We start from the raw sequence: 11,441 nt of genomic DNA, 5'->3' as shown, positions 1-11,441 counted from the left end.
CGCCGAGCAGATCACCTGACCTTTCCTTGGTTACGGTCAAGTTACTCAAAAAACTCAAGGTCAAGTCAAACACAAGGTGCACCCAGGAGAAGCTTCGCTTACCCCTATTTTCCGGTATTGGAAGGGCCGACGATTTTTTCCATTGTAAGCTAGAAGAGCATGCGTTCTTTTTTGCCAGTCGAACATGTAATTCTTTTTTTTTGTTTCGCGAGCGAGAGCAAGATAAAATGGGGGGAAATATGCTAAGAATGCTTACCACATTAAAACACACGATGTAGAACAGTAAAATCACTTACCTCATTATATGTACCCATTTCCGTAGCTGTGCATTGTGCTCACCCAGTATATCAAAGAAGGCTTGTTTTTACCTGGTCAGGGGGCACCAACGCTTTTCGTAAACACCACACGACAACAGTGTCGAATCTAGATGATTTTATTACATAGTGGTGAATAACAATTTTTGCAAAAATAAACATACATATACTTCATTGCGTGAACAGGAACAAGTTTTCATCTGATGGTCCTCTTAGGTTACGCAGAAAACAGTTAACGTGAAATTTCGTTTCGCAACTGAGTGTTGAATAACTAGTGGAGACGAGTGTAAACGATTCTTCGTAATCTGCCACCTGGTTCTCGACGAAACTTTATGCACAAATCTTACGCGGAGCTCGTATGGTTAAAATTTTAAATATGTTTACGTTGTTCTGTTTTCTACACTTTATTTAGAGCAAAACATTTTTTGTGTCACCGAATATGCAGAAGCTTACAGCGCGAGCAACACCTTAGCGTTACCACCAGAAAAGTAATGAAAAAAAAAAACATTGAAATGTACAACATTTTGTTTACTGCTCATCGAGACTTTTTAGCGATAGGTGTGAGCACCAGTGATTACTGCACTGAGCGTTAATATATGTCGTATATGATTTGGAAAAAAAAAGAAAAACATTGGTGTTGAAAAACTTTTAGCAGCTTCGGTTACAAAAAAATCCTGCACATTACACTTCCATGAACATAGGGGAGTATTCAAAGTTAGACTATCACTAATTTTAGTAAAGAAATCGATGTTAGCGGCGCAGATGCTCTTTGGTCAAGTAGTTTATACACTTTTGCGGGCACAAAAATTCTCGCGAGCAAATGAATTCAACAAATACGCGATAAACCAAACAAAATTTGGTAATCAACTCTAAATGTTTCGGGATTATCGCATCTGTTTATATCAGAAATTTAAAGACAGTCGTAGTCTAAGAAACGTGACATTCGACACTTCTAGAGCTTTTCTCCTTCGAGATGACCCTCAAGTTCACACTCGGTGCGCTAATCTGGCATTTCGAGGTAGCAGTCCTGGTGTGAAACCCCGCCATGACGCAACTGATTGTGATCGCAAGCTTCCCTGCAAAATAAGCTCGAAGTGAAGGAAGCTGTCCAGGCCGCTGAAGGATATAGACACGTCTCCGCTAGTGGTACTAGACTGTCACCTAACTCGAGTAAAATTCTTCCGGGAGAGCGATATCACGAGCTCTAGGTAGGACAACACTTCGCATTCAGCGCATTGTTTGTTTCAATCGAAAATAAGCATCTTATACATTTCAAGGGGCCCTGACATCAACTTTCTTGGTTTACACTTCCGCTATTTAGTGTTCATTGAACATCAATTGATCGGCAACTGCGTTGCCGATCAATATACGCAGTTATCTACGCAGTTATCCACACAGTTATCAATCTACGCAGTTATCTACGCAGTTGAAGGCAATAAAACCGACGTGTGGAATAATCTGATGGGTCCACGTTGTCTTCAGTAGGCAACGTCAGGAATCCTTTTACAAGCTAAAAGGTGCACTTCGGTTTCAACACGTTTCCAGTCTCACAAAATGAACATCTCGCGTCGAAAATTGGTCGCGTATAAAAAAGTTTGCAAACTTTTCGTCTGCAATTCTCTAATATGCTTTACAAGCTAAACTGAAGCCTAAGCTCGTTTTTTTCTATGCTATTCGAGGCTCTAACAAACGTTTCGCTTACGTTCACTCAGTCGCTTACATCGAGATCACACGCGTTCTCAAATACAGGGTGGCACAGGATGATGATGTGGATCGATGCTCGTACATCACAGTTTAAATCATATGCGCTCACTCTACTAGCGTTACACGCTCTCTTCGAAGCTCACCGACATAACAATGCATGTTTTTTATTTAAACAATCTCAGTGTAGTATCAGAAAATAAACATTCCATTCGACACTTCCAACACGTTCAAAATGACCAGGTGGACTTCGCAGATAAGTGCTGAATCTCGTGAATGATTCATTAAAAATATTTGTAACTCTATCTCGGACCCTCTCACACTCTCAGAACTACCGCTTTGATGAGCTTTTGTTCCTTCTTCTGAAAATGAAATGTCATACCACATAATTGAGCCAACATGTGCTTGTGTATAGTAACCAAATCTTCATAGCGTGCAAGTCTATGTAGTTCGCAGATTTTAAAACAATTGAAGGTCCATAACCACCACATTCAATGATCCAATATGGTCATATAAGGTGCTCGTTTCATTGAAAAGCAACTTTGATTGCCCTTGATCATATCGAACAATGAATGAGCAGGTAATGATGCTGAATCGATCCTTTAAACTGGAAAGCCTGTTGTATGGGCACTATATATATACATATATATTAACTTGCCTGATGTTGTGTGAGCAGCTTAGGTTAACCATACAGTGTTATTGCGGTTTAGGTTAGGTTACCTACACACAGTATGAATACCACGGACTGCTCTCGTGTTCTCCAGGATGACTGCCTATTAGTGAATTACTAATTTAATACTCGCAAGAAGAGAATGTTACGACGATTCTTTTAGTTAAGAATGCGCAAACTGTGTTCTATGACTGCATGAAAAAAATACACCCGTTCGTACATTACAGTGCTATAGGAACACAACGGTAAACTTTCGGCTCTAATGAGTGACTTAACTAATGAGTGTTTCGATTGAAGCAACTGTCAATTGAACAACGGCTAAGGAAGTAAGACGCGCATACGGCATGAATACCCAAAAATGAGCGCCAAGTTCGAGCACATTTTCTTTCTACTGTTTTCAATTTTCGAACCGCGGTCCTGCGCATACCACTTCTCTGTTGAAATATCCGGCGGCTTTCTCATCGCATCGAGAGTCCAATCGAGGCACGCGCGCCGCCTGGAGCTATCACGGGAAAACGCCAAAACTATCGATCAGGAGCCGTGGTCTCCGAGATCCGAGTCTCTAGGACGATGCTATATTTAGTTGACGCTGGATGCCGCCACTGTCTCAGGAAGGACCTTGGCCGCAATGGTCTCGAGCCAACATTCACAACATTATTAAAGTAATATATGTTTCGAGCTACTACGTGCGCTAAACTTCAGTCATTAGAAATAGTATTCCGTAGTTAGTTTTCTCGGCCTAAAATATACGCATTTCTTGAAGAACGCACCGGTAAACTGGGTCGAAAATAAAGACATCTGTGCTGAATCATACATTCGCAGATATTGTGAGCACTTCGATCAACAAACATCAACATTACTTAGTCCACTCCCCCGCTCATTTGATGATAGTTAGGTCGATACGTAAATTTTCGCATTGCTTATACAAGAAGTGGGCTAAACCAGAAAGATATGCAAGTAGCATCAAGTATGTTAGAACACTAAAGAATAATGGTGCTTCAGCATCACGTGACGAATTCATGATCCAGCCATTTACTTCACACGTTATGAGGGCACTGAAAACACTCATACTTCTGTTTCCTTGTAAATTGCATTCGCGAAGTGACGAGGAAAGAGTAATCGGTCAAAAAAGAAAAAAAAAAACATGGTTTAGGGTGTTTATATTGGAAACGAAAGTACAGTAACATTTCACATAATAAAGTTACAACGGTCTGCATACTTCAGTATGTCTGTTCCATATAGAAAAAAATACTTCGTGACGTGAATGACCAAGTCAATACATAGAGGAAGAGCATGCTACAAAGAAGTGTCCTATAGTTCGGAAAACTTTTACGAACGGTAATAAATTAACCTACATACAAGTTAGACCTCGCCTACATGCTTATGAGAAATGCTAGCCATTCGTTCAGGCTTTTGGCAATCTGCATGTAGTAACATTGTTTTTCACACTAAGCATAATCGTCAATTTTTAGAAGTAAACGACTTAGTAGCCGATATGGGGAATGATTTGTAAGAGCTAAATGTGTAATGGTTGTTCGGTAATAGCGTGTTAAAGTAGAAAACAGGTTGTTTAAATGCATCAGTATTTATACTCTGATAGGGGTTGCATGCAGCAACTGACGTAAAAATGTAGATTCCAAACACATCTTCCGAATGTTTTTCTTATCTTAAAGAACATAACACATGTTTCTTCTACAATAACTTCTTTGGTTAGTGAAATGCTTTGATGACCGCGCCGTAAAATTATTTCAAGTGTAGCCTTAGAAAGCAACTCTCAGCACCGGATTCGACAAAATAATAGTGACAGAGCACAGCTAATTCATATATTTATGTTTGTACGATGTTGATGAGCCAACAGATTAAAAATACCCACACAACTAGTAAACACTTGTGCAACAATTGCAAAGTAATGGTCACATGTCATGGCGCACGTTCGCATATCGTATGAGTGTGGCGCAGATGATGCAAGACTTTGACCAATCAAGCAAAGAAATGTGATTGGGAGCATTGTCACATGCCGTTTGTTGGAAATGTGAGGTCACTCGCACGGTAACATGAAACAAAGCGTTCATAATCGCAGCGTTTAGCGGCAATGACTTTTTATGGACTAAAAGATATGGGCCTTTATCGATAGAGACGTACTAAACGCTTTCGTGTAGGCTTCAGCAGAATTATGTTGACGTTGGCCGAGATGACAGTTCGCTATTTTTTGTGGAGACAGCTCGAAGGTGTCGCGTGAAAGAATAAAGTAGCCCTAAAAAAGACACATGTATTCCATTTGCCAATATCACTGCCTTCCAAAGGCTGTTAATCCAGGGAAATGTGGTGGGTTTAGATCAATACCTATAAACGTGAATGTAATTTATGCCCACCAAAGGTGAGTGCAATAGTTTTCGGAGAGCCCATAGAACGACGATAGAAGCCTTGGACTTGGAGAAATTCAGGGAAAATGTTAAGCGATGTTAGGTTGATGGATTATTGGTCTAAAAGCTTGTCGTCATTAACTCTGGGCCAAATTTATGATTCTGTTGCGTAGAAAATTGGCACAGAAGGTCCCGAAGCTGCTCCCCAATTTGAAACACCCGCGCCAAAATGCACGAGTTGACCTAATCCCTACGTAAGCGCCCTCTCCACCGCATTTTATGACGTCACATGAGAAGTACCGAAGTCCAAAATAGATGGCGCCCCTCCTACTTTCTTTTTTCGTCATTTTCTCGCTCACCAGAGCTCTGTTCTCACTGCAAATGACGAATTTGTTATTACAGAAGGCATCCTTCAATCTTGCCCGACCTTTAGTGTCTATTTAGAGCTTATTGCCAGATAACCTTCCCCAAGACCCTGTAGACTATATATAAACTGTATAAGTTTATTTTCAATGGCATTGAATGTTTATTCTACAATGAATGTCAGTGAACAATGCTGTGGTGTGCTCGTACAGATGGTTATTGGTTCAAAGCACAAATAGCAGTGGTGCCGTATGTCGTTGGCAGAGAAAAGCTCGCCGAAAGCAGTGAACAAGCCAGAGGTGGCTGGTGATCTTAGCCTCCTATGGAAAGATAAATCATTATATGTTGAGTGTCGCACTTGAATCTTTTTTTTAGTTGTAGTTCGCACCTGGGCATTATTTAATGTTGAACAAATAATGAAAATAACGAAATTACCGAGATATTAGACAAACCTGTTATAACACCTTCCAGCCCCGATAAAGAACGTCATGACACAAGCCACATATCCAATAGCCTCATGGAGCCACATGAGAACGCATTCAAATCATATGCGCTCATACCGAATATAAAACGACAGTTTATTCGAAAGAAAAGCACAGAATTATACAGAATTTCGTCAGCGACAACGCCCTTGACGTGTGCTTCGAAAGTCTTGCATCATCGCCCCGAACATCGGTGAAATATGTGTTACTAGTGATTTCTGTAGGTATATCACGCACAGAACATTCTGAAGACACACAGATGGCATCGCGCAGCGGCACGCGGCATGGAAAGATCATAGGCTGCTCTGCGTCGTCGCGCTAAGCGGCCGGTCCTGGATGTTCTCGAAGTGTCCTTCGTCCATCTCGTCGTTCTCGGTTCGAATCTCCAACTTATGAACGACGAGCCGCATTAGAGAGAGCTGCTGTTCCAAAGCCCTCGACATCTCTTTCATTCTGCAATCAATCAATCAATCAATCAATCAATCAATCAATCAATCAATCAATCAATCAATCAATCAACCAATCAATCAATCAATCAATCAACCAATCAACCAATCAATCAATCAATCAATCAATCAATCAATCAATCATTTAATCAATCAGTTATTTTTGGTAAATCTACTATTATTAAATCAATAGAATATTCCTTAAATCATTACATTATTCGCTTACTCATTAGATCAATCAACCAATCATTCATTAGATCATTCAATCAATGGATTATTCATTAAATCATTCAATGAATCGATTATTCATTAAACCATTACATCAATCGATTATTCATTCAATCGTGAAATCAATTGATAATTCGTCAATTCATTTAATCAATCGATAATTGATTACTTCATTCAATCAATGAGTTATTAATTATTTCAATACAATGGTCAATTTATAATCCAGCCAACCGGCGCATGCGAACAGCGGAAAACGTCGCCTGATAGTCAAAAATACATAAATTGATAGGCAGGTAGTGAAAGAGAAGTTTTGCCTATTCACCTCAACAAAATACACTGTACAACCTGCGCCACTCGGGCACCGGTGCTTTCAAGTGCGGAGCAGGCAGCCGATGATAAATGTCATGTAATATACGTAATCTATCATTTACATTTCAGGTTACCCTTCAGCGTTGCTGTTGAAAGATATATTAACGTAAGTCGTTCTCTCAGCTAAATACGTAGATGCGATGCATGCGATGCCCCACTAGCAACTGATTTCAATGTTGTTGCAGCACCGCTATTGGCGGTGGCGTGCTGTCAAAATTACCATTTCTCCCATTCCTAGCATTACCCTAAAATGGCACTGCTACCATTGCTCTAAAGCCATAAAGCATTGCATACTCCCCTCCACAGTTGTAGTGGCGGTTTTTCAACAGCTTCGCTGGACATACACTTTCACAGTGCCGGATTGGCGAGTTTTATATATATATAAGCGTTCGTGAGGATGATCCCGGACGCATACCTTTGCTTCTGCCTTTTAAGCTCGACGCACAGCTCCTGAAGTGAGTTGTCCGGCACTCCGCCACCACCTGCAAACGCTCTGCCTCGTTTGCCGTTTTCTCGAGGGCTAGCAAACCAGCGTTGTATTGTCTGCCACTGAAAGAGAAAGAAAGAAAGAAAGAAAGAAAGAAAGAAAGAAAGAAAGAAAGAAAGAAAGAAAGAAAGAAGGAAAGGAAGGAATAAAGAAAGAAACCAGGAATGAAACATAGGTGTACGTAAGAGATTTGCTATTTTTCTTAACGCTTATGTGACGCCGGTGTTATTGAGCAGAAAAATGCTGCAGCAATACGCAGATAAAACGGCAACATTTGTGGGTTTTGACATCCGTAAGCCACACTTTGGCTACAAGAGACGCCGTAGTGGAGCGATCTGTAATGGAGGAGTCCTTTAACGTGCGTTTAAATCTAACTACAGGAGTGTTCTGCCTTTCGCCACCATTGAAATGCGGCCACCTCATCTCGGAGTTGAACCACAGAACGCGCACTGAGGAGCAGAACGCCGCAACCACTGAGACAGCACGGCCGATGAAATGGTGTTTCGGATGACACAAATAAGATATATTTTACTGCTGCAAATAAAAAGATTTAGACTAATTGACCCACTGTGCCTGCCCATTTTATCAAGCTTTGGAGATTAGCTTTTTACAATGACACGGAGCAAACTGATGGTGAAAGAAACGAAACAGTAAAACTCTTGAAGCAATATATAACGTTTCGCTTTATAATATATTGTGACAGCAAATTCTACAATCCACAAATATATCCTCGCGTAAGAGCGCAGATCCACACACCAGTGGTTTTTCTGCTTATTCTCTTAAGTCGAATGAGTCTCTTGACGGCATAAGCGAAGCGGTTATCTTTAGCATTCAGAACGAACAGTTACCTGCGCCAGAAAAGCGCAACGTATATCACTTACGACATAAGACGAAGAGCCCTTTTGGTTAGGGTACACGTAGACTTCGGTCTTGTCAACCATGGTCAGGATGCGACGAGGCAGCTTGCGTTCGAGGTCAGTGTGCAGCTCCACCTGTCGGGAAAGTTGCAAGTTAGCACACTTTCATTTATTTCGACAATAAATACAGGTTGCCGAATTCGCGGACATTAACGTGATCGGGTTCCCTTTTCCTGTCGAGGCGGTTAGCTCATAAAGAAGCAAAGAACTTCGTGAAGTCAACCCCGGATAGGAATGAAGAGTGGCACGATAGGTGAGACAGATATAGAGAGATTGTGAGGACGGAGGAAAGGGGAAGTATGCCGATGTTGTACCTAGGTTTCACAAGGAGACGCATAAAGTTCACAGCTCTGTGCTCCTGTGCTTGCTTCACACTAAGTTTGAGATAGTGTGTCCCGAATTTCGCATGGCACTGCAGCTGCCCTACGTACAGCTTGGTACATTCTTAAAGGGAACAACTCCATTGAACGGCTCTCATTTTGGTGGCGCTTAAGCTGAAAAAAAAATGCGGGCTGAAACTGAATCAGTGCACATCATCATCATCATCATCATCATCATCATCATCATCATCATCATCATCATCATCATCATCATCATCATCATCATCATCATCATCATCATCATCATCATCATCAGCCTATTTTTATGTCCACTGCAGGATGAAGGCCTCTCTCTGCGGTCTCCAGTTACCCCTGTCTTGCGCTAGCTTATTCGAATTTCTACCTGCAAATTTCCTAATTTCACCAGCCCACCTAGTTTTCTGCCATCCTCGACTGCGCTTCCCTTCTCTCGGTACCCATTCTGTAACTCTAATTGTCCAACGGTTTTCTACCCTACGCATTACACTGCCTGCCCTACGCATTACACTGCCTGCCCAGCTCCATTTTTTTCTCTTAATGTCCAATAGAATATCGGCTATCCCTGTTTGCTCTCTGATCCACACCGCTCTCTTCCCGTCTCTTAACGCTACGTCTAACGTTTTTTTCGTTCCATCGCTCTTTGTGCGGTGTTTAACTTGTTCTCGAGCTTCTTTGTTAACCTCCAAGTTTCTGCCCCATATGTTAGCACCGGTAGAATGCAACGATTGTACACTTTTCTTTTCAACGACAGTGGTAAGCTCCCAGTAAGGATTCGGCAATGCCTGCCGTATGCACTCCAACCCCATTTTTATTCTTCTGTAAGTTTCCTTCTCATGATCAGGGACCCCTGTGGGTAATTGACCTAGATAAACGTACTGCTTTACAGAACGTAGAGGCTGACTGCATAGAGAGAGAGAGAGAGAAAAAGGTAAAGGAAAGACAGGGAGGTTAACCAGAGGTTATCTCCGGTTGGCTACCCTGTACTGGGGGAGGGGTAAAGGGATGCGAAAGGAGAGAGAGAGAGAAAAATAAGTGAAAATAAAGAATAAACAAAAAGGAAGGAAACAAGAAAATCACACACGCACACAAAACAGAACTGTTTCTGTGGGCACTGTCATGAAGTCCGCGAAGGCGTTCGCGTGTTGCATTGTCTGAACGTTCCGTCCTAAGTAACACAATGCAGAGTCACAATTTTTCATTGAGTCCGGTGTCTTTCAAGTAACGCAGCAGTGCCTTCAGGGCGGCTCGCGCCGTTGTTTGTGTAGGCCAGTTTCCAAGGATGTTCTTTTCTGTTATTGGGCGTTTGTCCAGTTGATCTATTGTCGCTGAGAGAGCTGCTCTCTGCGGGTTGAAACGAGGGCACTCACAAAGAAGGTGTGCGATTGTTTCGTTACACCCGCAGGATTCACAAAGTGGGCTATTGGCCATTCCGATACGAAAGGAGTACGCATTTGAAAATGCTACTCCAAGCCATAGACGGATTAGAAGTGTGCAGTCCCGTCGTGGAAGGTCGAATGGAATACGAAGCTGTAAATTAGGGTCCAGGGCATGTAGGCGTGCACTTGTGAAATCGGAGGAATTCCATTGCATCAATGTTAGTTCACGCGCAAGCGCGGAAAGTTTTTTCGCTGCGTCGGCTCTCGAAAGGGGAATGGCAACGCAGTTGACACCGTCATGAGCAGATCGGGCCGCTGCGTCCGCTCGATCATTGCCATGTATGCCACAGTGACTAGGCAACCACTGATATATTATATTGTGCCCTTCATCAATTATGCGATGGTGTACTTGTCTTATCTCTGCGACGAGCTGCTCATGTGATCCATGGCGCAGTACTGAGAGTAAACTCTGTAGGGCTGCCTTGGAGTCACAGAAGATTGACCATGGATGGGGTGGTTCCTCCAGAATGAAATGAAGAGCCGCACGGAGGGCTACCAGTTCAGCAGCTGTTGTTGATGAGACATGTGACGTCTTTAGCTGCATCTTGACGGATCTTGCTGGAATCACCACTGCGGCAGCTGAACTTGTAGGTGTGACTGAGCCATCGACATAAACATGTACGCGGGCACTGTGAACCTCATGTAAAAGTCCTAACGTGGCCTGTTTCAGGGCAGATGACGGCATGTGAGCTTTCTTTGTGATTCCTGGGATGGTGAGGCGTATGTCAGGTTTGTGCAGGCACCATAACGGTGAGGATGGTCTTGCTGCAGGCATGTAGTTCGATGGCAACGAGGTATGATTGGCAGCAATTATACGACTGAAAGTTGTGTGTGGCCTTTCTGTAAGTAAAGATGCAAGATGGTGGGAAGGTAGTCGGGCAACGTGCCGAATATGCGCCCTGAGGGCGTCGGTGGCTAAGTACGTTGTTATTGGGTGGTCTCGCGCAATGACAATCGTTGCCGCCGTAGACGCACACTTCGGAAGACCGAGACACGTCCTTAGGGCTTGAGCTTGTAGTCCCTGGAGTACACGCAGGTTTGTTTTGCAGGTGTTGCCTAGCACCGGGAGGCTGTATCTTGCGAAACCGAGGAATAAGGCACAATAAAGCTGCAGCATTGACCGCACCGATGTGCCCCATGATTTTCCACCGAGGAATTTAAGGAGGTGTGTTATGGTCGTTAACCTCTTCTTTAGGTATGAAACGTGCGGGCTCCATGAAAGGTCGCGGTCGATAATTACCCCTAAAAAGCGGTGTTTCCGTGCGTTTGCAATGGTTTTGCCATTGAACTTACAGAGTAAGGCCTC

The 11,441-nt window shown here is 42.7% G+C and overlaps 1 protein-coding gene across 1 annotated transcript in view; it reads right to left on the bottom strand.

Annotated features, from left to right (window-relative positions):
- Window positions 1-417: 417 nt before the first annotated feature.
- Window positions 418-11,441, bottom strand: part of LOC119431445 (transient receptor potential cation channel subfamily A member 1-like) — a 172,422-nt gene continuing 161,398 nt past the window's right edge. The window contains 1 exon segment of the mRNA XM_049658137.1: window positions 418-6,346. Coding sequence (XP_049514094.1) covers window positions 6,187-6,346 — 160 coding nt within the window. The 3' untranslated portion in view covers window positions 418-6,186.

The sequence above is a fragment of the Dermacentor silvarum genome, chromosome 10, assembly GCF_013339745.2.
Source record: "Dermacentor silvarum isolate Dsil-2018 chromosome 10, BIME_Dsil_1.4, whole genome shotgun sequence".
NCBI classification, from domain to species: domain Eukaryota; kingdom Metazoa; phylum Arthropoda; class Arachnida; order Ixodida; family Ixodidae; genus Dermacentor; species Dermacentor silvarum.
The sequence above is the reverse complement of the archived record's forward strand: the minus strand, read 5'-3'. Positions and strand labels throughout refer to the sequence as shown.